General features: G+C 38.7%; 2 protein-coding genes across 2 annotated transcripts; one reads left to right on the forward strand and one right to left on the reverse strand.

The window, feature by feature from the left end:
- Positions 1 to 7,692: 7,692 nt before the first annotated feature.
- On the reverse strand, positions 7,693 to 14,787 carry LOC145482808 (steroid 17-alpha-hydroxylase/17,20 lyase-like). The gene is made up of 3 exons (XM_081461450.1): positions 14,531 to 14,787; positions 10,332 to 10,489; positions 7,693 to 8,864 (listed from the first exon to the last, which is right to left on the reverse strand). The coding sequence occupies exons 1-3, from the start codon at positions 14,785 to 14,787 to the stop codon at positions 7,693 to 7,695; spliced, it is 1,587 nt and encodes a 528-aa protein (XP_081317576.1).
- A 3,843-nt stretch (positions 14,788 to 18,630) lies between these two features.
- LOC145480457 (uncharacterized) lies at positions 18,631 to 21,143 on the forward strand. The gene is given in 6 exon segments (XM_081458713.1): positions 18,631 to 19,030; positions 19,156 to 19,381; positions 19,383 to 19,605; positions 20,403 to 20,465; positions 20,767 to 20,856; positions 21,090 to 21,143. Coding segments are annotated over 6 exon segments (1,056 nt in total).
- Positions 21,144 to 26,927: the final 5,784 nt, after the last annotated feature.

The following is a 26,927-nucleotide window of genomic DNA, read 5'->3' on the forward strand; positions in this document are numbered from 1 at the left end:
TTTCTATTTTTTTTTTTGGGAATAACAACAAAGCGAGAATGGTTTGTTTTACTCAACATATTCAAATAGGTCCAGAAACATTGTGAAGGTACCTACATCTTCAAACTGCCTATAATAAGCAACTTCAATTCGTCGGCTGTTGATAGAGAGAGCCGTGAATGTGAAAGCGAATTTGATTACAAAGTGATGACATTTGAGGTCGGCATGTCTTGGTCCCCACTGACGAAAGCTTCCAACAAAGCTGTCACTTGAGAAGATATAATTACAGTAGGAGAATGGTGATTATTTCGGTGTTTTTTTCTTGCTATTTATAAGCTCAGCCCCTCGTAGTGAAATGAAAATCACATTATTTTACTAGAAGTGGTAAAAGACTTCTGAAATTTCAATTTCAATACGTTAACACAGTTTCAACAGGCATATAGTTCATTATCTTGTTCCCATTGTAAAGTCAGTAGAAAGTAAATATTTGTTATTTATCTTGCTATTACAGATCATTGGTAGTGGTGCGTTTAATTTTCTTTATAGTTTTGTTTTTTATGTACTTTGTGTCACCTCCTTTATTTATTTCTTTTCTGTCAGCCCTTCTTGAAATCACCTCCATTTGAAGAAACTATAGGGATCTCATGGGCGTTGTTTCTCTATTTAAATGAAAATGATTTCATCGGGCAAATCATTAGTTGTGTTCAATATAATGCAAACATTTTCGTAGACTCCTTCCGAGGCTTTCAATTTCTATCTTCCGGTGGATGTTTCACTCTTTCTAATTCAACCCTAGAAATTTGATTAAAATTTATTGCTAGTAATACGTATAACGTTTTGAAAATGTTTCGAGAGCATTTGCAATGTATTACCACCGGCCGCGCGATTTAATTAAAAACAAAAAGTACCAAGAAAACCGTGTTTCTACATGACGCAAAGGAACTCACCAGCTGTTTTTGGATGTTCTCTCCGTGTGAGATAACTGGAAGTTATGAATTCACAACAAACATGCTACTATACTATACAAACTTCAAACTATTAAAGCATTTCACCATGCAAGCTTTTATTGAGCAAATTTCAATATCATATAACTACCTATTCAGGATAATACGTTGTCACTGGCAAAGCGTTTATAGTTCTCTTTCTAACTTAATAGCTCCCTTCAAAGGTTACAATTATTCAACCTTTTTTTTTTCTCGTCAAATCAATTGGAAAGAGCTTCGCGTTGGCATCGATGACACATTAACTTTTCTTTTTAAATTAAGTTATCGAGAAATCTCCTGATCCTCTGGCATTGTTTTGACAACAACACAGTTTTTCACCTGAACGTTACCTTCGTAGGATTACATGTTTTTCCCCTTCCGTCTCACGCGCGCGTATGAAGTCGGTAGTATTTCAGGGCCCGCCTAGTTTGTAACTTTGGGATAACATCCGGCTTATTCCGGACCGAGTTTAATATAATCTTTATGAAAGGCCTGCAATCCCTCCAATTTTCATTGTAAAGACTGAATATTCTCAGAGATACAAGGTGTGGGCCTCAAACCACCGTCCCTCCTCGAGTGTAATTCGCTCCTGGTGCAGAAAACCAGCAAGACTATTATCATGGCTACAAAAAAGATTACCTTCTTTCGATAACTGACGAGGAAGCTTCTTTCTGAGACCTTTTTGTGTTTATAACTAGTAAATAGTGACAAGAATAGTGCCATTATAACAGTTGCGACATTTACGCTAAGCTTTTGATCAGCAACTGAATAGATATGTTGAAAGAAAAAAATTGAACCTGAAGTTCTTCCATTTATCTCAATGACTGGCTGGATGGATGGACGGACAGACAGTGTACTTCTCTGAATAGCTGTAAGTGAAGAGGGTGAATCGATTCGTCTGCTAAATTAAAATGACAATAGAAAAAAGTTCTAATTTTGCAATGGCCTTGAGAAAAAGACCTGCGTAGGAAAATGCGATTGCTGTGACGATATAACATGAGAAAGTCAGAAAGTTCTACCACTATAGCTTTTAAGTAATAGCAATTTGAAATCAGCGCGGATCTTGCTATTGCTATTGTTTTTCCTGCTTATATGACATAAGAATTGCGAGTTGCAAAATAATTACACCTGGGCTAACCCTAGTTTGAAATCTAAAAGGATATACATTTATTTTTTTCCAGTAAATAATATATATCAATAAGGAAATATTTGCTGTTATCAAGTCATTCATTACTTGGAAGTTGGTTATGTTGGAAATGCTTTTTTATTTTCAAACTTCGCTTGGCAGAGTTAGCATAACAGCAAAGTAAGAGGCAATTACTCCAGCAATCTGAAAAAGATAAAATGCAGAAGTGCCGTCACCTACATAAATTTTACAGTGCAATTGATTAGTCAATAGCTTATTCTTAGAAAAAAGAGACCTCTTTGTAAAGAGGTCTCTGTGTTTTGTTGTATCTAGGAAGCGAGTAAATTTCTAAATTCACAGTTAATGCAAGAGGCTCAAAGTTTCCTCCAGCGCCACTGCTATGATTATTAGCTCTTAACCTTTATAGGCAAAGAAACTGTCTTTCAAAGAGTTGCTTCATTTTTTCACGTAATAAATAACAAAAAATAGAAATATACAAGTATAAAATTTACTGATTAATGTAATCATCAGACTTTAGACTTCTGGAATTAAAAATGCCTATTCTCAATAACAGACGAAAGTTGTGTTTTTTTCCAAGTTGTTATCAATAATGTTTATCAATTATTCTCATAGCCCGAATCAACTAAAACAGATTTACTTTGAATTACGTCGGGTTTTTTTTTTTTTTTTTCTTTGCGTTCTTTCCTTTGTATTTCGCCATGGTATTTTGACAGTGTGGTGTAAATCATAATAGTTACTGACATTGCGTTAAAAGAAGAAAACCAAAAAAATTATCTTTAATTCTGGAAAAATGAATAAGTAAACTTACCGTTAGGGACATCGATTTAGTGATGACTGCCAGTCCTCCAATAGAGATGCTCTTTGGATCACCTTGAAGGTCCAATAGAAACATAACTAGCCGGAATGAGAAAGCAACCTTAACTTAACAATCTTGTAACTGCTAGGAGTGGTGTTAACTGGCATTCCTGTTCGTAGTTTCTACTACAAAAAGAATACGGAAGGAGTGATTTTCTGACTTCGTTCATAGGTGTGAATACACGAATTTAAGTATAGTTATTGATCGATACGTGGCATGTTATAATACCATGATAGTCATAGTCACCTTCCTTTCTTCAGCTCTTTCCACTGAAAAAGTTTGCAATACCTTTTGGAAACTGTAAATCTGAAATGAGAATGAAAAGGATAAATTCAGGCAAAATTAATAAGACTATACAGTTTTTTTTTTTGTGAAATTTAAATGCCCATTATTCACGCCACTATACAACAATGCAAATTTTATATATTCTCTTAACGATACTTACATGAACGAAGCGAACTGTTTAAGCGAATATTAGTTTGCTTTTTGTTTATTGTTGTTGTTGTTGTTTGTTGTTGTTTTTGTTTTTGTACGTTTGTTGTTGATGTTTTGCAAAATTTCCGTGCTATACCTTTTCACTGACTTTGGATCCAAACAATGAGATAACTCCTAAAACACCAGTTGCAACGCAAGCAGAAACCAGAATGAATTATTCGCCAAGAACACTAGCGAATTTTCTTCAGGTAAGTGAATAATACTATAAAAACTAAAACAAAGAAGAGGAATATACAGGGAAACTTCAGGGCTGTCATTAAGGGCCGTAACCCGTAACACCTGTTGCGGCTGAGTTCACTTGATGTTACGGGTGAAGATGTCGATTGATGGTACGAACATGCTTCACTTACCTCATTTATTTTTAAACATTTACCTATTGAAATAAACATAACTGTTTCTTGGTGTCTTGCCTCCTTGGTTCTACTATTTATATTTTACTCTGGAGATGAACTTTCAGTTTGCTTTATCGCCGTGAATTACATTTAGACGCCATTTTAAGCAGCAGAACTTATTACGCAATGCGTTGCTCCTACCTTTTGAGAAATTCCGCCGACCGATGTAGAGTGTTGTCCAGGCTGATCGATCGTGTTTGGTCCCGCGCGTGTGTAGAGAAAGTTATGTTTTAATATGAATAAGAGAAAAGAACCCACGTCAAAACAGCCTGGGATCGACAGAGTTTTTTTTCAAAATCCCAACGGACCGATGGAAATGAGGAAGCTCACAAAACAGCCGGTTGAGGCGGTCGACAAATACCAACGATCCAGCTTCAAGTACTGCAAGTACTTCAGCCGCACATGGGCAGCCTGTAGAACCGAGTACTATGATACAAAGAGTGGAAGAAAAATTTCCCGAGTCTAGAAATTGTAAAGCATTTCATTCTTATTACCACTGTAACGGACAGAGATGTTTACTGTCTGATCCAGCTTATTTGAGCTCCTCTAACGGTAAGATAGCTCGGTAAGGTAGAGATGATATAATAATTTTTATTTCCGGTTTCACTCCCGTTTTATTCATTTGACCATAATAACGAATTATTATAACTGCTAGCAAACATCAAACCATATTGCTGACTATGGACTGTCATTTATTATTATTTTTTTTTAAACAGGGAACACTCGAGTCTGTTGGAGATATTTTATAACTTTGTTCATTTGATCTCTGTAAATTAAGGTGCCTGAATTTGAAATTATGCGCTGTGAAAAACAAACAGTACTAAAATAAGGACCACTTGCATAGGTTAGTGCAACAAAGATGTTATTTCACTATTTGCTGATGATGTACTATAACATATCACTCTGTTTTATCAGCATTTTTGATTAGGAAAATTGCCATTTTCATGCCCTAGAAAGCAGGAAAATGCATTTCCAGGGGTTTCGTGTTCAAAAAATTTCTGGGGGGCATGCCCCCAGACCCCCTAGATTCTCAGGCCCTTTCGGACCTTCGGAACGTGTGGCCGTTGGTCACGTATTTCACTGCTACGGGTGATAACTTACATGCAACGGCTGCTTCAAAACTTAATGACAGCCCTGACTGAAACCATTCCAAACAGAAGAGGTGCTAGGAGCTTGTCTGCAAGTTCAATAACACTACATAGTTTTCGATACTCCATCCTTAAGGCTGCAAGGTCCATTGAGGTCGAATGAAATGATGAAATTCCATTATGTAAATTATTGCAAAATCCTACGAGTATAAGGCACGTGTTACAGAAAAAGAGCACTGATAGAAACCACATACTATTACCAATAATAAGGAAGATCGAGCGAAGTATTCTCAAGCCAAACCAATGATTCCAGGGCTCAAAAGTTGCTAGATTAGGTCTATCAATACTTCAAGGACTATGACAGTCACTACAGTGGCTAGAAAGAGATAGAAAAATGTAATTAAACCTTCTCTTGATTTAGCTTTCACCCTCTCTAAATTAGCGCTCCTGATGACCGCCAGTGCCTTTGCAAGGAACATTTCGAATCGAAATTTCCTCCTATCAGTTAAAGGCAGTACGCTTACGGATATCGTGCTATTGAGTGCGATAAAACTAAAAAAAGAGGCTCAACTTGATGAAAAGAAATATATCTCGTTTAATGAGGATCTCGACGAACGCCATAACGAAATTAAGCCAGAAACCAAAAATGGCTACCACGCAATAAATTTGTGCAGGATGGATATCGATCTGCTTTCTGCTTTGAACGAAAGTAAAATCCACTTGTATTACACTGGTTTAACCAAAGTACTTTCCAAACAACTTCATCAGGCTAAGTACTGGACTGTATTTTTCATCAAACCCTTTACGCAGCTTTTCGTTAGCATTTTCTTGCTCGTGAATTTCAACCGCAAACGGAACGTCTTTTATCGCATGTTGCGCTGAAATTGATGTGGCCATTTCTTGCGCGCTCGGAAACTTCGTAAGGTATCACTTGACAAAGTTTGATCACGATCAGCCGAGATTCCAGAAGAAAAGAAAAAGCTGATTACATTTCTAAGAATTCCGTATGAACCTTTTTCTCATATTACATTTTACACGCGTCTGTGAAATAGTCAGAAAAAGTTACATAATCTGGGACCTTGTATTGTGTGTCTTTGCATTCCGTTTGAATTCAAATATCAATGGACTGAAATGAAAGTCATTTGCTGAGCCCAAATTAATGTAGATCGAATCATTTGTTCGGTGATTATTGATGAATTGTCCTTTCCTGTTGATCGTCTTCCTGTTTTGCAAAATGAATTCTGTGCAATTAAATTAGAAATTATTATTATTATTTTTTTAACTAAAATAAATGAGTCATCTCATATATATTATTTTTTTTTAATTAAAAGACGCCCAATAAACATCAGCAGGCGTAGAGTATTACTTTTAATCTACGATGTGAGAGTGATTCATACTCCTAGATCGACTCCTAGACCTCCCTTGTAATTAAATTCGTGAAATTATTATTTAACAAAAAAGGTATCTTAATATCAATGTAAGAAAAAAAAAAAAAAAAAAGGAAAAAAAAAAAAACTCTAAAAGGTCTGGTTTAGAGGTCTGGAAAATATTCAGAAGCATATAGATATACCTAGAACCAATTGTGTCCTTAATTCCAGCTGAGCAGTGCAGTTCCATTTGAAAACTCACCGTACCAACAAATAATAGAATCCCGACGGGACACAATGGACCATGTAAACTGTTTTATTAATGTTTAGAAAAGAGCCCGAAGAAAATAAGTGCGCTGATTTGTTTAAAATCGTGTTTCTATGACTTGATAAGAAACACAGAACTAGCGCGAGCAAAGTAAACAAGTTGCTTCTCGTTTTTTCGTCGCGGATTTTTCTATCGATGTTCTCCGTGTTACTATCGGTTATAGAAACACACTCGTGGAAGTTTGGGAGAACTAGAAAAAGCTGTGGAAACACTCGCCTTCCCTTAGCATTTCTCTTTCTCCCAAACTTTCACTCGTGTCTCTATAACACGATAGAAACACGGTGCGTACATGTTTTCTATTTCTCAATTTCACTGTCGTAATTCAATTTGCTTTAGTCCTTGAGTTTCGGAGACCATCTATGTCAATAGGGAAGTATTTTGATAGCCGCAAGTCTATTTCTTTACATGTACATCAACTAAATATAAAAAAGCCTACTTTATCTAAAATTATGGAAAGTTATTGATAAGATAATGTTTGCTTCGAGTGAGTGCAGAAATTTTAACCAAATAGCTTCTATATAAGTCTCCTTCCCCGTCCCCCACCCCCTACCCTCCCATATAGGATCCTCCCATCAAGTTACAGGACGAATAAAAAGTATCTGCTTGAGCTGGCTTCCTTACTTTATTGCGGCCATTAATATTTTGAATTCTATACATGATCAACTTGTGCAGCATCTGGAACCAAGAAATTTATTGTCGGCCTTCCCACATCTCTTCAGGATATATTCAACTTCCTACCCCGCACCAGATGACCATGTAGCTGAAGTTGCAAGACAGCAGAACGTTTACAAATGCCATTTTCATTTGACCTCTAATTTTTCTGCAAGGGCCTCCCGTGTCCCACTGCAGCCACTTTCTGCTAAGACGAAATTTACATTTACACATCTAGTGCGCTATACAGGCATCTCAATAGCTAGAGCTTTTCCTCTCTGATCAGCTCTAAATATTTTGTTTACACTAACTATGTCACTCTGTTGAAACGTATATATACCAAAGGTGTTCGGTAATCACTGTCATGCACTACTACATAGTATAACACAAATACCATCCATTTAGTTTAATTTCTCTTTATCGCTCTTATCTTGAAGGGTGCAGGGTACTGAGTGATAGCCCTTCGATGCTTTATTTCAGGAGGTTCTTGTCCTTCTTCTGGAAGAAACGTAAACTTGCTCAGCATCCATGATAGGAACACAAACATTTCCAGTTTAGCCAGAGCCTCTCCCGGGCAAACGCGGCGTCCTGCGCCAAAGGGATAAAAGTTGCCTTGATTGGTGATCAAGTTGCCTTCTTTGTCAATGTGACGGTGCGGGTTGAAAACCTTTGGGTTCTCCCAGCATTCTGAGTCAAGATGCACAGCTTCGGTATCAGGATAAACAATGGTATCTTTAGGAACACGGTAACCACATAGTGAGGTGTCTTCTACCACTCGGTGAGGCAAGGCTTGTGGTACGACGTTTCCTAACCTCAGGCTTTCCATGATGGTAGCATTGATCAGTGGGAGCCCAAGACGATCATCCAAGAGTGGCATTCGGTGTCGACCAACGACGTCATCCAGTTGCTGTTGGATATCAATCTGATATTTAGGGTGCTGTACCAGATAGCCAAGAGTGAATGCCAGCCCATGGGCGGTTGTCTCGTAACCAGCAGTAAACATGTTTTGTATAGCGCCTATGAGATGATCTTCAGACAATACAGAAATCTCCTCTTCTTTGTTTTCCTCGATGGCTTCTCTCTGTGAGAGCAATAAAGCCTCCATTAAATTACCAGCAGGTTTCTGAGGATCAAATGTTAGTGTTCTTTCTCTCAGCTTCAGGCGAATAATCTCAAGAGTGGAAAGAAATGTGCCGAATATTTTCTTACGGGACTTCACGGGAAAGTATTTGGCCACTGGAAAGAAATCGAGAAACATGACGACTTGAAAATCCTTGTAACTTTTCAATCCGAGCTCGTTCAAATAGATCAATTTGTCAATGTTAGGGTTGGTAATATCCCAGTAATTGCCGAATATTATTCTTCCTAATACTTCTACGATACTCTGATTCAAGAGTTGAGCGGGATCAAAACTATTCTCTTCTTGTTCGTCAAACAACTGCAACAGTTTTCCAGCTGCTTGAGTCACGCGTTCCTCGATTAAAGGTGTGTTGGTGAGGTGTTGCCTTAAAGTAGAGACCAGAATACGTTTGTGGTATTTCCAAGTCCAACCATCGCTGAAAGCTACGTCCTTGTAACCTTATACGGAATAAAAGAAATGAATAGCGAATTAATTTGAGTACAACTATCTTACCAGTTACAAGACATTATGAGCAAAAAAATGTTTACTACTTCCAACCACTGGTTTGTTGCAGTTTATCGTAGATCGTTGAGGTCGCAGTTTCACTTTTCCTTTCTCGCATGTTTTAATTTCTTCCGTTTCGTCCAATTGTGGGGAATGTTTTGCCCACTTAGGTATAACCCCTTCTTTTTTCCGTGGATTGTTGAAAAATCACTGCGACGTTTATGTACCCTGTAAGTGAAATCTTATAACCAAGGGGCCATTATATAGGCGTTCCAATGTTCTCAAAATATTGTCTTTTTCAGATTCTTAAGGCAACAGTAGACTTATCGAATCTTAGATCCACGGATCAAAACACAGGCGACCCAAGCTCTCTCTGCAAGGAGTTTTTTTTTTTTTTTTTTTTTTTTTGACAATTCTGAAAATAATAAGCTGAATAATTGCTGACTGGATGCAATGGGTTTCCTCTGAGTTTGTGAGATCTTTCTTTTGTAAACACGACTCAACTTGATTTTGATTGGCCGATGGTAACAATGCGCCTCTTGGTGGGTTTGTCAAATAAATCACGAGGGTACCCGGGGAGCATTTTGGTTAGCGTGTTGACAAATCGTTACTGACTACCCCAGGTTGGGCTAATTATAGTTATCCAACGTACTATGCGAACCGCGAAAGTGTCCTAACTTTTGTGAAGCGGCTGTTTTCGAATTTGCGAGCGAAGCAATCTCGAAATGAATGTTTCGTAGCGAAGGCGTTGTGGACGTAATTGCGTAGCGAGTGAACTGCCATGGAACTTCAACATCTCTTTTTCGACTCTACGGAGGAATTGAGCCAGCAGGGTTAACGTTATTTTCAGTGGATTTATTTGTTTTGAGTGGCGGGCACTACAGAAATCAATGTCCGGCCTTGTCTTTCTTTTATAGTGGAGACTCACAGAACGATAACTCGCCGAAATCGCGTTAGATCGGCCTGAGCAGCTGGCAAACAAAGAATACAACACAGCAACAGGGTAAGTAGATTTTATTCACAAAATATAAGAATAATTGACTTTTCAAGCAAAACAGTTGCATTCCCATACAAACCTTTATAAATTCAAACCGTTGTAACACAACACCTCCATATGCTTTAAGGCCAGAGTCACGTTTCGCGTGGTCAAATTCGGTCGTTATGTAATAGTATATGCCATATTGCCATATGTCACGTTACGCCGAACGTTCGTTTTAAAAGTAAAAAAAAAAAAAAAAACTCCTCGCAGAGAGAGCTTGGGTCGCCTGTGATCAAAAGGGCCAGTGTCTCCACCAAGTTACCACCATGCATGCAAAGAATACTCCTGTTCCTGTTTGAACTCTTCACATAGTAAAATTGTGTCTAACTTTTAGCCTGAGGCTCCGCGCGCTTTACAAGAAATAAGAGTGGGCATAATTTACCTTTGCTCAACACTTCCAAGGCGTGTGTCTTAGGTCTACCACAGAATTTGGCTGATCTCGTTACCAAAACCTCCCTGGCGGCCCCCGATGAGCCAGCGACAACAAGCTTGTAGCTTCCGAGTTTCAGGGAGAATAGTCGTCCGTATTTACTTCTCAGGCTGCAAGGAAATAACCACCAAGGAGTCAAATTAAAAGACCATCGTCTCTTGGTCAAATTTAGTGCACGGAATGGTTTATTTGGGGCATGGATCTGAGAAATTTTAGACACCAAAACCCTTGTTACACCAATTCCGAAAGACTCAATGGAATATTTACTATTTTGTGCACCATTGTAGTAAATCTTTACTAAAAATTAACAAAAAAATAATGGGAATCTTGAAGAGCATAGCGGCATATCTGACACCTCGCGAGTCGTTAGTGCGAACTCTCGCAATTAAGGACACCAAATGACGGTCCGTAGGGTGTCCTATAAAAAGAGTTGACTGAAATGGTTCGCTATTAAAGGCTGATTTGATTATTCAACTTTAACTCGCTATTTCTATTGAGGCCCGTCTAACGGGACTCGGATCGTTTACGGCGTAAGATTGCAGATTGTAATTATGTTAAGACAAAAAAACTTAGGCCCAGACGTGCGGCTTTTAAACGTATCAGTTTTCCTATGCCAAAATGAAGAAAATGTTTTCGCCCACACTAGCCTTTTCGTTTTAATTTGATTTCACCTTTCCCCGCTAACGGGTTTTCATTCACCGTTTTAATCCGGGCGTTTTGTTGTGGACAACAGGCGAAAACGCATCAAAAAGTATGCGTTTACAACCGCATTAGTTTGGACCGGCTATCTTTAAAACGGGGAACGGGGAATCGGGGAACGGGGAATCGGGGAACGGGGAATCGGGGAATGGGAATGGGGAATGGGGAATGGAGAATGGGGAATGGGGAATGGGGAATGGGGAATGGGGAATGGGGAATGGGGAATGGGGAATGGGGAACGGGGAATCTTTAAAATGGGGAATCTTTAAAAGCGGGAATCTTTAAAATGGGGAATCTTTAAAAGCGGGAATCTTTAAAATGGGGAATCTTTAAAAGCGGGAATCTTTAAAAGCGGGAATCTTTAAAACGGGGAATCTTTAAAAGTGGGAATCTTTAAAAGCGGGAATCTTTAAAAGCGGGAATCTTTAAAATGGGGAATCTTTAAAAGCGGGAATCTTTAAAATGGGGAATCTTTAAAAGCGGGAATCTTTAAAACGGGGAATCTTTAAAAGCGGGAATCTTTAAAATGGGGAATCTTTAAAAGCGGGAATCTTTAAAATGGGGAATCTTTAAAAGCGGGAATCTTTAAAATGGGGAATCTTTAAAAGCGGGAATCTTTAAAACGGGGAATCTTTAAAAGCGGGAATCTTTAAAATGGGAATCTTTATTAAAAGCGGGTGATTTCTTGTCAACCACTATTTTGACTTTCCGTCCTTGTTCCTGGTTTTTGTGATAAAAACGGCTTCAAACGACTATCACATCTTGTTCGCCGAGATCATTCCACTTAAACTGTGGAAGACCTTCAAAGCGACCGATTCTTTCTTCTTTAAAGTGAATGCAATGGGCACTTTGAAATTGTCTTCGCATGACTGCATGGCGTAGAAAGAGGTATCATTAAGCACGCAATGACGGATTATACGCGAAATTCGCCGTCACATCGTTCGGGCATCGAGCATCGAATTGCTTTATTGCCGGTTTTCAGTGTCATGCAATTCAAAATAAACAAAATAAAAATCAAAACAGTTCAAACGATAAAGTCCAGAATCTTGAAGAGAAAGAAGGTAAATATGCAATGATTTTCGCTAAGATTCAGGTCACAGCAATGTTTCTTACGCAAGACATGCGGAGAATTTTTTTACCCAAATTTATAGAGATTTTGATGGAGACGCCATGCTGGCGCCCATCCGGATGGCGGCCGGAAACCAACAGAAACATCTGTCACTGAGTTTTGCTACAAAAGCGTGAATTTATCTCTTCAAGAACTCAAAAACATTTTAAAAATAATACTTTTTCTAATACATGAACTGTTCAGATAGCCAAATTCCCCGAAATAAGTCACTCTTTTAACCAACATGACAGCTTTCTTGCCCGTCATGTAAATGCCGCGTCACGCAAAAGATTAGAAATTCAAGCGCAGTCTATTACAAAACCAAGAACCCACTTGGAGCAAAAATTTGTATGACTATTAGTTTTCAGCTGCTCTTACACATCATGAAAGTAAAATTTCAGGATGATTAATAGTTTTGTAGTTTGAATTTCAGCGACGTCATCTGAGGGGACTGTTGATTTATCGATTAGACAATCAAAAACGTGTTTTCCCTGCCATATATTTGTCGTTAAGTCGTAAGTCCTTCCATTAGCACATGATAAGGCTACGACATATATCCATCGCTGCGAAACTAAATGTCACAGTCCGGAGTTAAGATAAATCCAGGCGGTTAGATTCTTTGGTCGGTCTAGCGGATCTCAGAGTGAGAATCGAGATTTGAACCGCTCCACTATCACGCGAAATCGATGTGCTTTAATAGCGTGCAATAAAATTACAATGAATAAATTCCACAACTGTCTCTGTACCTGTTGAGTTGATACATGTGAGAGAATAAATAGCTTCCGGTGGGAAACTGAGAGATTCTTGTTCACTTTTCAGTAAAGATTAACGCTATTAAATATTCCCCACTTTAAAGATTCCCCACTTTAAAGATTCCCCATTTTAAAGATTCCCGCTTTTAAAGATTCCCCGTTTTAAAGATTCCCGCTTTTAAAGATTCCCCGTTTTAAAGATTCCCGCTTTTAAAGATTCCCCGTTTTAAAGATTCCCGCTTTTAAAGATTCCCCATTTTAAAGATTCCCGCTTTTAAAGATTCCCCGTTTTAAAGATTCCCGCTTTTAAAGATTCCCCGTTTTAAAGATTCCCGCTTTTAAAGATTCCCCGTTTTAAAGATTCCCGCTTTTAAAGATTCCCCATTTTAAAGATTCCCGCTTTTAAAGATTCCCCATTTTAAAGATTCCCGCTTTTAAAGATTTCCCATTTTAAAGATTCCCCGTTCCCCATTCCCCATTCCCCATTCCCATTCCCCGATTCCCCGTTCCCCGTTTTAAAGATAGCCGTTTGGACCTGCATATAGGGCCGTCGAGATCTTTTATCGGAGTTGGATTTGACAGACTGTCTTTGAACGATGAAATTTAATAAACCGTGACCAATGGTATTGCAAATTTTAAAAGGATATTTTAATTCCCTGAGGGCATGAGACTGCAGAAAGAAATTAAACTTTAGAAAATAACTTTCATAACATCAAACGTTTTTGCAGTGTGACTATTTTATCCAAATGTTGAAATCACAGAACATGAAATTTTTAAATTGAAGTTGAAACTTTGGATGACGGTCGTTGATATATTCAAGTTGCGTCGTTCAATTTAGCAACACGTTGTGTGATTATAATTTAGAGAAAAGATCCTAATTAAGTTATCTTAGTTAACATGGCTATTTCGAGCACTTCAAGCAAGAAATTTGTCTGCGAGGTCAAATAATGATACTCAGGACACAATATCTTGCTGAGCATCTATCATTTGTTAGTGTCACGCGGCAGAGCATTTTGATCAGTGATTGCTAGTCAGACGAAAATTTTGCGAGGCTCATACTTTTTGAAGGACCATTCGCCACCCCTGCTGTTATCGTTGAATATTCACTAACAACTTCACGGGTCTCGCAATCTCGTTTATTGAGCGGTTATGTACATCTCGCTGTCTCGATTTTTTTCACAAAGCGGTCTTGCAGTCTCGATTTTCTGCAAGACTGAGAAAGTCTCGAAGCAATGATTTGTTTGTTATTCAGTTTTATAAGTGAAATCCGAACGTCTTCGAGCTGAATGTCTCGAGCTCGCATTTTAAACTCTTTGAAGTCTCGGTTCGCAATTGAATAAGTGAAAATGTCTCGGACTCGCAAACAAAAACGCTTGTCTCGCCTCATGGTAAAGTCTCGCATTTACCATTCATCACGTTAACAGTAGAACTTCCGATAGATCTTGATATTAACTGAAGCTCCGCAACTGGAGTTTCGAAAGAAACATTAAAAGCATCAATTCAAATCACGAAGTGGACTACAAAGAAGAACGAATAAACAGGTCGCTCACAAGGCTCATGCAATTATCATTTTGAAAGGATAACTAACCTACCTTGCAACTACATCTTGAAAGATCTCGCCATCAAAGTTGAAACTGAAAAGGTTTCCGATCAGCGGGAGATTGGTGAATCGTGGGCCAGGCGGCATATCTCTAAACTGGTACAACTCGATCATCTGGTACGCCATGAACGCCATCAGTATGACAAGAAGTATATTTCCAAAGCTGAAATATTCCGTGACGGAAGCCATCTTTGCCAACATCGCAAGCGCGCGACATACCTGGGACACCGTTACGGCATACGTGTACATTTATTGCCGAATCATAATCTGTCCCAGGCATTGACCGCTGGCTTGCCTGCGAAGTTGAGCCGAGTTCAACTTCACAGGCAAGCTGGCAGTTGTCGGCGGTTGTCGGCGATGAAAATATTTTATGTGAACATCATCTGCGGACGCAACGTACTCTAGTAAGACGATTCGATCCATATTTACAGGTGAAATGGTTGAAAATTGCAGTTGGAACCGCGGATTAAATAAGACGCGAACTGAACCATTTATAAAGTGACGAGTGTGGCTTATATGTTGGATGTACATCCCGACATGTCTTTCAACGCATTGCCAAACATAAACATTCTGCTATTAAAACACCTGAAAGAAGAACACAAGCTGCAAGCAACTAATCTACAAGACCAATTTACAGTTTTAAAGAAATGCCGTACAAAGTTTGACTGCTTGATCTACGGAGATGCTGTTCATCGAGGGGAACATTAAGCCAAAACTTAACACGCAGTCAGAATCAGTTCACGCCAAACTCTTTAAATAACAACTGAATACTTTAACACCCTTTGAATTCCCTAAGTATTTTCACACCATTTTTACTATTTATGTTTATCCAATTCTATCATGTATTTCGAACTTGGTAATGATGAGATGGAGTCATCGAAATGTCGTTCACTTTTCATATCGCTTATTTTCATTCTAAAGTGTTATACGAAACCTTTTATTATTAGCATATTCCCCTCATTTTATTCTGTATTACCCATTTCTTGCTGCGCAGGTGAATATTTAGCTGTGATCTACTTGGGAATTACCTCTTGTTTTCTCTGATTATCCATTTCATGACGTAACAGAACTCAGACGCAGGCTTGATTTTTATACTGACTCTATGTTCCAAAAGGCATGGAGAGGCGCAATTTGATTAACCTCCTCCAGCAGTTCGGTAAGTTTGTGGCGGAGCGCAAAAACGGCGAGCGAAATTGAAGAGAGGGACTTGGTGCGAGCAGCCTTCTGGGAGAAGCTATATCTGATCGTGGAAAATCATCGCACGCTCACTTGAATTTATAGTTCTTTTGTCACTCAAAGAGATAGAAAAACTATAGTTATCACATCTTCTTACCTTGGGTCATAGTCAATGAAAAAAAAATTGTAAACGAAAGAAAGGTGGGTTTATAGAAAATCTTTCTCTGTGTCGTTGCTATCATTGTTTACCTAGATAGCTAAGAATAGAATAAAATAAACATTTTGTATCCTGTATAAACAAACGGTACGCTGTCAGTTTGGGCAGCAAAGGGTTCAAATTCATACGTGCTTCTCCGTTACGCGTGCAATAAAAAGTTATTTTACACCAAAGAACGAAAACCTAGGTTGACACGTTTATCTATGTTGTTTTGTTGGCCACAACTTCAAACAGTTATTTCAGTAAATATGTAATATATTGAGACGAGGGATTAAATATCAGATTGATTCTGATTTATAATCTGTCTTGTGAAACTACTTTGTAAAGCTTTATTTGCTAGTCTCGAGAGCTTATATAATACTGTCAGAACTTTCTTACGTCAAAAATCCATCTCATGGTAGCTTCCATAGGCAGATTATGTCGACAGCCGCAGAACGCTAGATCAACTTTACATTCAGCTGCGCACCCAGTTCTTAACAATGTCTAACACCTACAAGAGATGACGCATTTTGTAGATACACATATAAGACAGCAGGGATTATAAAATTGTTCAGCAAACATGTTTACCGCGGCATTTTATCCTGCGGCATTAACAAAGAGTCATTACAAATTTCATTGAAAGTTTTGTCTTCCTTTCTGGTTGGTAAGTATATGAAAAATCTCACACCTCATATTTAGTCCAGTTTGGGTGAGTTACATGCTATAGTACGTGTGCCTCGGTTAAGTCATCTCCTTTATTAGCTAATTTCTGGTATTTTAGGATTTAGCCTAAAGTGGGATGGATAGTACAGCCTACAGCAAGGAGTAAAACAATAAACCCAGAAAAAAAAAATATTACCCTTGACCCTCGAACCTCGACCCTCGACATGGGACCCTCGACCCTCGACCCTCGACAAAAAGATAGACTCGTTTTTGAGTTAAAAACCTAACGCCTTCAAACTTCCTGCCAAAAATTTTCCATGGTAGGCATTTCCCACGGTAGATTATCCCAAACTGTATCACATTTAAGTTTTGGTATCCCTTGTCAACCAACGGCTACACTGGATTTCTGATTTTGCTACCGTTAAAAAAATGTCACGAAGGAAAACCATTTAAATGGAGAATCGTGATTAGCTCTTATACCTTGGACATCAAAACACCACCACATTTAATGTCATGGCTGCTTTGTCTTATCTTTTTGACGAATCCATAAATATTTACCACGCGAAATTTACCTCGGGGAAATATTGGTAACACTAAATGCAGTTTCCCGTCGTAAAAGGGTCATTTACCATAACAACAAGAGCCCTGTGTGACCGCACCCTAAGAGAGCTACTGTGCTTACCATTTAGCAAAAAAATCCGGAAATTTCGGTTGAAAGTCAAATGGAACAGTAAGGGTGCTTACCATTTGTTAGAATAAATCGGTTGGGACGACCGATGGATAATGGTATGGGTTTTTCCAAAATCAGCAAACCAACCGAACGAGATGGCGCCTACCATTTGCAATTCAATTTCCCGTAATTGTTGTCGGCTGATGAGAGACTGGAAACTGGAAAGTTTACGAAACGGTAAGGAAATTTCCGCCGTTCCGTTCGGAACGGAAAAAGAGCTCTACCATTGGAGGTAGTCTACAATTTTCGAACGGATTTTCCACAAAAACTTCCGTTCCATTTCACTTTCAACCGAAATTTCCGGATTTTTTGTTTTGCTAAATGGTAAGCACCCTAATTTTCCGGAAAATCTATTCGGAAATTGTAGACTACCTACAGAGGTAGTCCTCTTTTTCCGTTCCGAACGGAACAGTGCTAATTTTCTTACCATTTGCTAAATTTTCCACTTTCCAGTCTCTCATCAGCCGAAAACAATTGCAAATGCTAGCTAACTGAGCGCCATCTCGTTGGACTGGTTTGCTGCTTTTGGAAAAACTACCATTATTCACCAGTCATCCCAAACGGTTTATTCTGACAAATAGTAAGCACCCCTAATTTCCATGTTTCTCCCCCAACCGTTTTCTCGTCTGCAGCTTGGCATTCTACGGAATCTTTACTCGACATTTATCACTATAACATGACGAAATGTATTACGTTTACTATAAAGCTACTCCTCAACGTTTATTTGACTAAAATCCCACACAAGTACGCATTGCGGACCTATTTTTTTAAATTAAGATCACCTCCGGCCACGATTCTACATTCAATTTCCGAACATCAATTATATTTAAGTTTTGACAGTTGAAAGGCTTTTATTGTTTTTCTTTTTAACTAGTTGACCTTGCGCCTTTTCATGTTTTTTTTATAGTAAAAACAATTACTTTTTACTGTTTTGAAGACGATTTTAAACTTCCAGGAGGAGTACGTAAACGTCTTCAAAAATCTGTTTAGCAAATCCCTCTTTAAGTAGTGTATTTCGCCTTTCCAATGTTTTGTTTTGAGATTTCTGGAATGAAAAAATGTAGTGAAGTTTGGGGTCAATTTAATGCTGCTAATTAAAAAAAAAAAAAGTCTGGAAGAGTGTTAATTGATATCCCGCAGAACATTACTTATGAAAACAACTATATGCGAGAGAATAGAGGACTATTGGACATCCTTTAAAGAAAGTCACACGCAACATTATTTTTCTTTGAACAGTGGTACAAAAACGTCAGTCATAGGAAGAGTTATGTATGCAGGTGATCTGCCTCAGTGAAGATCATCCCTGGTCGCCGTATAAACCCAAACGATGCCTCGAATAGAAAACCTTGAAATGGAAGAGATACACGAAGCGTCTCAGGCAAACGAACTTGGAACGGAACTGGACAGTTCCAATAATCCTCGCATTGAAATTTCGTACAGGCTTCGTCCTATTTTAAAGGTGATGAAACTGGCTGGAGAGTTCTATGGTGACTCGTCCTTTTTGGAAACTCCACAAGGGGGCTCAAACTGTTTTTCGCGATTTTACTGTGCAAGTGTGTTGCTGGGACAGTGCATCATCTTTGTACAAACAGTCATGAGCATTTTCTTTGAAGGTTTTACCCAAATGCAAAATACTTACTTTTTACTGACGTTTAGCATTTGGTATTTGGAAGTAACGCCATATGCCTCTTTGTTTTGCCTAAATCCCAAAGACAGCCAACGCGTTTGTCAAAACTTGTTAGCAGCTTATTCACAAAATAATTCGATCTTAGTGGACAGACCAAGCGAATTCTGAGTGCCCTTTCGGCTATAGCATGCTGTGCCGTTGCCTTTAACTCTATTTGCCTCGCAGCTCTAGATTTTTACCGATGTATCTCGGTAGCGCGGTTTCAACCGTGGAATGGATTGTTGGCATACCGCTTGCTTCGTTTGGTGTTTGGTGTTTTTAACTCGCTTGCGTGGGTATTGCCAGGGTTGTTGTTTTGTGTCGTATGCACGCTTTTGTCAGGGATGTTTGAGAATTTGCATAAGAAGTTATCCACGCAGAATTCCACTTCTATCAATATCGGATAAATAATAATATCTTTGTGAAACGGTTGCTTTGGCCGATAAAGTCATTTCGCCGTACCTCTTTGTTGTAATGTCCCTGTATATTCCTCTTATTTGCTTCAATTTTCATCAGTTATTAAATAATTCGAATGAAAGTAATATATCATATATCATCAGTGTTCTTTACTGGTGGATGAGCCTGTCGGGGGTAGTCGCTCTTATCCTCGTGTTTGGAATAGGAGTCAATGAGAAGGTGAGAGCACGGTTGGTTATGTTTGATAAGCTCGCCTTTACCCTGTCTTTTTTCTAATTCAACCTTCAGAAAATTGTTAATGTAACAGATGGTCTTGATAGTTCGTGTTCTCGATGTTTTATTCTATCCGAGCTACAAGCAAGATTGGAGTTCGTGCGTGCTGCTATTGGGTCAGCAGCTTTGTTGTTATTGTTGTTGTTGTTGTTGTTTTGCTTTATGTAAACGTTGTTGTCGTCCATGCTTCAATCCTCTTTCATGGAATTTTTTAACACGACCGCAGTTTATGCCATAAATAAATCTGCCCTTTTCTCTCTGGTTACATTGGTGATGGCAACAGAAAAAACAAACAAACAAACAAACAAACAGACATATATAGCGTATCTTAACTTTATTGGACAGTTAAGTATGATCCCTGCTGTGAGTTGTATCGCGATCTGCTGAGCAGATGACAAACCCACCAAATCAGTGTGCCGAAACCTGGACAACGACTAAACTATAAAAAACGAATATTCTGCGATACAAGGGATTTAACTTTCTAATAATATGTTCATTATCTGACTGACTTTAAACTGGTTCTAAAACGAAGAACGCGCACGGCTACGATTTTCGTGGCAATATATTAATTAATTTAATTTGACAAACTTACAACAGTACTATTTATTGTTTTTATATATATATTCGGTATACTTCCAGGCGCTTTATTTGTATCAATTATTCAGCAAATTACTTTGATTTTGTTGTGAAATGAAGCAAAATGTTGCTGTTGTTGTTGTTGTTGTTTTTTTTTTTCCCCTTAGATTCACAGTTTCTATGACACCATGTATAGTGTAAGCATCCCTGACAAAAAAGACCATCAGGAGGTAAGTATAATTCATGATTATGTTGCAAGTCACTGCAATCCTTGTGGCTTACTGTCATTAGTTTGAATGTAAAGTTAGGCAGGATATTTTATTTAAGTCTTAATCATTTTTCAAAGTAACTGCGGGATTGTAGATTGTAGTCAAATTATTTTCGGGTAAAACTCGATAAACCCCCATGTGTTGGTATTTCGCACACGTCCATCGTCACGTGCTTCGCAATTTAGCTCGAACAACACGAACTTCCATGTATTTTATATTATATCGACATATTGAAAAGCCAGTTGTTCATAATTTTTCTCAGCTGTTGCAATTCCTGATGCATCTTCGTGGAGAGCCAATCGGATTGTCTGTAGGAGGATTGGTAGTGATAAACAAATCTCTTGCTCTCTCGGTATGAATATATATTTTGTTTTTGTTTGTTTGTTTGTTTGTTTGTTTCTTTTCTTTTTTTCTTTTTTTTCTTTTCTCCCTTTGTTTGATTCTTTCTTTCCCTCTTTTTTTTTATTTCCTTGATTTATTATTTTTTTTTTTTATCCAAAGACTTTATGAAGTATACTTCATATTTGTTCACAAGTACTGCCTCTATATCTCAACATTATCTAAGTTGATTTGATTGTATTTCAGATCGTAGGAATTATCATCTCATACCTTGCAGTGTTGTTGACTCTACCAGGTTAAAATTGAACATCAGCCTGGAATAATGATCATCAAACAAAAACGACAACAACAACAACAGCAACAATAACAATAACAATAACGGAGGCAACGATTCTTATTTAATTATATATGGGTTTAAATTACATTCAAATAAGCTTCTCTGGGTGTGTATCCTCGTTGTTTTTCATTTGCTACATTATTTTAAGACACGTTTCGCACAGGCACTACTTGCTGGCATTATTTTTAATATATTACACCAGAGAAAAAAAAAGTAGCAATGCATGACAATGCGTTTTCGCGATACACTTGGTATTTACGTCGTTCGACATATGCTATTTACCTTACTTTTAAAATTATACAACGAAACATAATTACGTCACCAATGTTAGTTTCCTTTCATTGCATAACAGAACGTTATCTTTACTGTACATTCCAATGCTTTGTTTACGGCTGATTTACTCGTTACTGACAATGCGCTTTCCATTACATCAAAATTCATTCATACCGTTATGTTCTTGACGTGAATACTTTTTCTTGAGAAAGTTATACATAGTTAACCGGGTTTTTGAAGAAAAGCCCGATACATCTTGCATTTTTTTTTTGTCTGTATATAGCAGTTATTTCGTGCATCGAAATACAGGCTATCATATGTATATCTAAAGCATTTATTAAAGTCGTTAAACCTTCAAGAGCTTAAAAACTGATGTAATTACTGTAATTTAGCAACAGCATGCTGGAGTAAGCAGTAAGCCGGGCAAAGATAAGATTTGGACGTAGTAAGAAGAAATTCTTAAATGGATATTTTCGTACTCCTAAAATATCATATATAAGATTACGATATAACTCGACTTAGAAACAGTTAACCGTTTCATCATACATCAAGGAAAGAAACAATTCAATTCCTCGTACTTATGTGTACACGGAAATAAGTTGCTTGTTATTGGTTGAATGGTTCACTAATAAAGATCTCATTTATTTAGCCCCATACTTCCACTACATCATTGAGTTTTGATAAGTATCTTCATTTCTCAAGTACACTTATTTCGCAGTTTAAAGTTTGGTGTAAACTTCCCGCAAGTTAACGTTATACATCAAACGCGAAAGACCGTCTTTGACCCCATTTCCAACCACCGAGAAGAGATTTGAAAACAGGACGCGTAGCGGAGTATTTTTGACCAACTTTAAGATGTTTGGAAATGTGGTTAAACACTGTCTTGAGTGTTTGATATATCTTCTCAATCAAAACTAAAATGAAGGAGAGAACTGAGAAAAAATAGTAAACATCTGTGCTAATTGAGATCAGATATCACAGTTATGATTTCCTCTGTTTAATCTTGATGAATTATTAATGAATTGGAGAATGATATCTAACTATGTGCTTGCGTAGGATCATCTTTAATCCGCTTCCATTTATTTAGGCAATGCAAGCATAACAGCAAAATAGGAAACAAGGATTCCGACAATCTGGAAATAAATAGAGAATATAGTCTATATTCATTATGATAAACCGAAATTTTGAGTTAATAATATCAAAGGGGAAATAAAATAATTTGTAAATGATTCGGGATTACTAAACATCAACAGTAGTAAATGTAGACTAAGTATCACTCAGTTCTTCTCATACCGTTAAAGATAATGACTGGGTGATAACTACGAGTCCTCCAATGGAAAGGCCTTTTGGCTCTCCGTTCAAGTAAAACAGAAACAGCAGAAACTGGGGAATGGATATACGGAATAATATGTAACATTAACATCAAAGTGCCACTAACCCGAAACTAATATAAATTTCCTTTTTCTCCTGATCACCACTGTGAAAAAAATTATTCTTGTAGCTATTTTCGTTAATTTTGATTGAATTTTCAAAGTTTGCAAAATTGCCCTTTTCCATGTTTACGACCTAGGAATAGCGGAGAATGTTGGCTCCTTACGCGGTACGTCATTTCGGGAACAACAATATTTTGTTTCTGAGAAGAATATATTTGAACAAGCGATAGTGTGTGTCAAAATCGTCGCGGAATGCAATGTGTTGTTGGAGGCTGTAGCAACACAGGATGAGTAGGATAGAGTATTCCTTCTCATTCAATAGCTCTATCTCGACGAAACTCGACCAGAAACGAGAAAAAGACCAAATTAGTGGGCTAATCTGTGCGAAGCTAAAGCCGGGGAGCCATCGAGGATTTCTTCGATCTCGAGTTCGCCGCTATTGGAAAAACGTAGATATTTTCATGGCCTGTACATTCTTCTCTATCTCTAGTGGAAAGCTTGACATTGTCAAAGTACTGCATAAGACACGAATTTGTGAAGCCGGAAGCCGTCTGACTATTCCGAGCTCAAACTGTTGTGGCTGCACGAAAACATAATGAAACCAAAGATGGACGCGACGTTTTTATTACGCCCCCCAAGGCATGCTGGGACCAGCTATAACAATGCATGATGTAACAAGCTATGACAATGCACGATGTAACATCCCCCCTTTTGTAAAAAAAAAAAATAATAATAATAATTAAGTAAAATAAATAAATGAAATACAATATAAGCACAACAGTGAAAAGCATTAATGGGGTTATAACAGGTTTGTCCCAGCTGATCCAACTTAGTGTTGCCACCATTAAGACGAGAACATTTCAAGGCAATGTTCAACTAGAATGTTTTATAGATTGTTCAAGTTGAATCAATGTCTCTAACTCCATACAATGGAGTCCAGTAAGTCTCTTACAGATCCAGACGGGCTGGTGCTTTCACAACTCTGCCAGAGCGAGTCCTCACTTCTTTGGCTGGTGTTGTAGTGCTCTCTGTTTCACTGTTGGCTGACCCATTTTCCGTGAACTGAGCTGTTCCCCGTACGTCGAAGGGCCTTTGTTGTGGTTGTATGGTTCTGTGCAACCGCGAGTCTGTAAGTTGGTTCTGGACTGCTGGTACTTGACTCTGAGTTTGACGAGAGTCTTTGCTGAATTGTTGTGATGATCGCAGGTGATTCTGAGGAGTCATCCTCGCACTTATGGTGGGCAGTGGTTGTCTTAATGGCTGGTCATCCTCACAGGATGCACTTGGTTGCTGGGAAATATAGGTCTTCGCATCAGGGGGTGGGGCTGCGGCCAACCTGATCTGTGTTCTATTTCTGCGCATCTCTCCGCCATTAGGAGTGAGAACAATTTATGACCTTGGCGAGGAAACTTTCTGTACAATGACATGAGGCCAGGCAGAGTGCTTGTGCTTAGGGTTGGGTTTGGCATATAGCCACTGGCCAGGCTGAATTTCTTCATGTGCCTTTCCTCACAGATTTTTATCATAATATTGTTTTGCTCTAGTTTGACGTACACCAATTTCAGCTTTGACAGCAACAGGATGTGCGACTTCAGGTTTGAGAAGCCCAGGTGTCATTGGAAGTATGCCCCTCGTGCGTCGGGATGTGAGCCTTTGAGCAGGCGAGTGTTCCTGGCCCTGTTGAGGGGTGTTTCTGTAGTCCAGGAGTGCTAAATGGATATCCTTGTTCTTTTGATACATCCGCTTGACAATCTTCACGGCCTTGCCATTTCCTTGTGGCCAGTACGGGGATGATGTTACATGTTCAAATCCATATTCAGAAGCAAACTGCTTGTAATCGGTGCTGATATACTGTGGACCATTGTCCGTGATTAAGCGCTCAGGTATCCCTAATCTTACAAAGTGCGCTTTGATCAGCTGCACTACTGTTGCAGTGAGTGTGTTGGGCAGTACATCAATTTCGACCAAATCACTGTAATGGCACGTCGTGACCAGATGCCACTTTCCTTCCCACATGAGGATATCTTGGCTAACCACGGACCATGGGCTGTCTGGAATATCATGGCTGAGCATGGGTTCTTTTGGGGCTTGACTAGCATACTGAGCACACAGTGGGCATGACATGCACTTGTTCTTGATATCTGAAATCATGCCTGGCCAGAAGAGGGACACCTTGGCTCTTCGAATGCAGGAGCCTATTCCAAAATGCGTTCTGTGGATTTTCTCAAGCATAGCTGGTCTCATTGAGCTTGGAATGACTGCTTGCTGGCCTTTATACACTATGCCGTCTGCCACAGAGAGTTCATGTTTGAAAGTGTAGTAAGGTCGCATTAATGGATCCACACCTGTTTTGGAAGTTGGCCAGCCAGTCATTACGAGAAGAGATAGCTTTTGCAGTGCTGGATCCATGGCAGTCTGCTCCTACAAGTTTTCCTGAGTAACCTTGGAGATACCGGAATTGTCCAAAGCCATTGCTTTTAGTTCCACTCGAAATATCTGTTCTCCGGAAAGATTTGCTTCGGAAAGCTGTGGGAGGGGAGCTCTGGACAAGGTGTCGGCTATGACTTGTTGTGGCCTTTTCTTATACTTCACTTCAAATGACCATCGTTTGAGTCTCATGCTCATGGCCTGTAATCGCCATGGTGCTTTGTTGAGAGGTTTGTTGAAGACACTCTCTAGTGGCTGATGATCCGTTTGTACTGTGATATCTGACTTTCCATAAAGGAGACTGTCCCATTTCTCAAGCGCCAAGCAGATAGCAAGACATTCCTTTTCAATCATAGCCTATCTCTGTTCAGTTTCTGTTAGAGTCTTGGAGTAAAATGCCACTGGCTGATCATTTTGCAAGAGCGCTCCACCAACACCAACACCAGACGCATCCACCTGAAGGGTTTCAGGCAATTGTGGATTGAAATAACACAAAACAGGGGCATGAGCAATGAGTTCCTTAGACTCACCAAAAGCTTTTTCATGTGAGTCAGTCCACTGGAAAGTGACATCTTTGTGGGTTAATTCTCTTAAAGGCTTGACCACGTCACTCAATTTTGGACAAAATCTTGCAAGGAAATTGAGCATACCCAAATAACGTCGAACAGCATGTGGGTCTGCAAGTTTGGGCATGTTTGAGATTGCTTCCACCATGGTTGGAGCTGGGCTAACTCCTTCAGGACTGAGCTGGAATCCCATGAAGATCACCTTTTGAGTTCTGAACCTCCACTTTGCTGGGTTCAGCTTAAGTTTCACTTCTTGCATTCGCCGCAGGAAATTGTAAAGATTCTCATCCTGATCTTTCTCGGCCTCCTCCTGTATTTGTCCACATCCATAAATAAGAACATCATCAGCAATCACAGAACGCTAGATTAACTTTACATTCAGCTGGCACCAAGTTCTTAGCCATGTCTAACACCTGCAAGAGATGACGCAGTTTGTAGATACACATACAAGACAGCAGGGATTATAAAATTGTTCAGCAAACATGTTAACTGCGGCATTTTATCCTGCGGCATTAACAAAGAGTCATTACAAGTTTCATTGAAAGTTTTGTCTTCCTTTCTGGTTGGTAAGTATATGAAAAATCTCACACTTCATATTTAGTCCAGTTTGGGTGAGTTACATGCTATAGTACGTGTGCCGCGGTTAAGTCATCTCCTTTATTAGCTAATTTCTGGTATTTTAGGATTTAGCCTAAAGTGAATGGATAGTATGCAATACACATGCAACATGCGCTGTTAAAGGTTTTTCAGAAAAGTTACAAGTAGATTTTAGTGAGCACTCTTAGTGAGCACTCGGTATAGGTCAATCTGTTCAAGACCACAAAAATTACTTTCACCACTTGACAGACGATAATAAAAAAACGACAATTGTAATTAAGCCCTAGTAATGCTGGGTTAAAGCGGTCCATTTTTAAGTAAGCGTCCATCGGCGCTCTATGGAAAAGTTAAGCTAAGTACTGCGTGAGTAGTCAAATGGCTGCTGAACCTTAGCTACATGGAATTGCAATATGTGGTAAGAAAATGTAATGTAAACCATATTCGTGTCACA

The sequence above is a fragment of the Orbicella franksi genome, chromosome 3 (assembly GCF_964199315.1).
Source record: "Orbicella franksi chromosome 3, jaOrbFran1.1, whole genome shotgun sequence".
Classification (NCBI taxonomy): domain Eukaryota; kingdom Metazoa; phylum Cnidaria; class Anthozoa; order Scleractinia; family Merulinidae; genus Orbicella; species Orbicella franksi.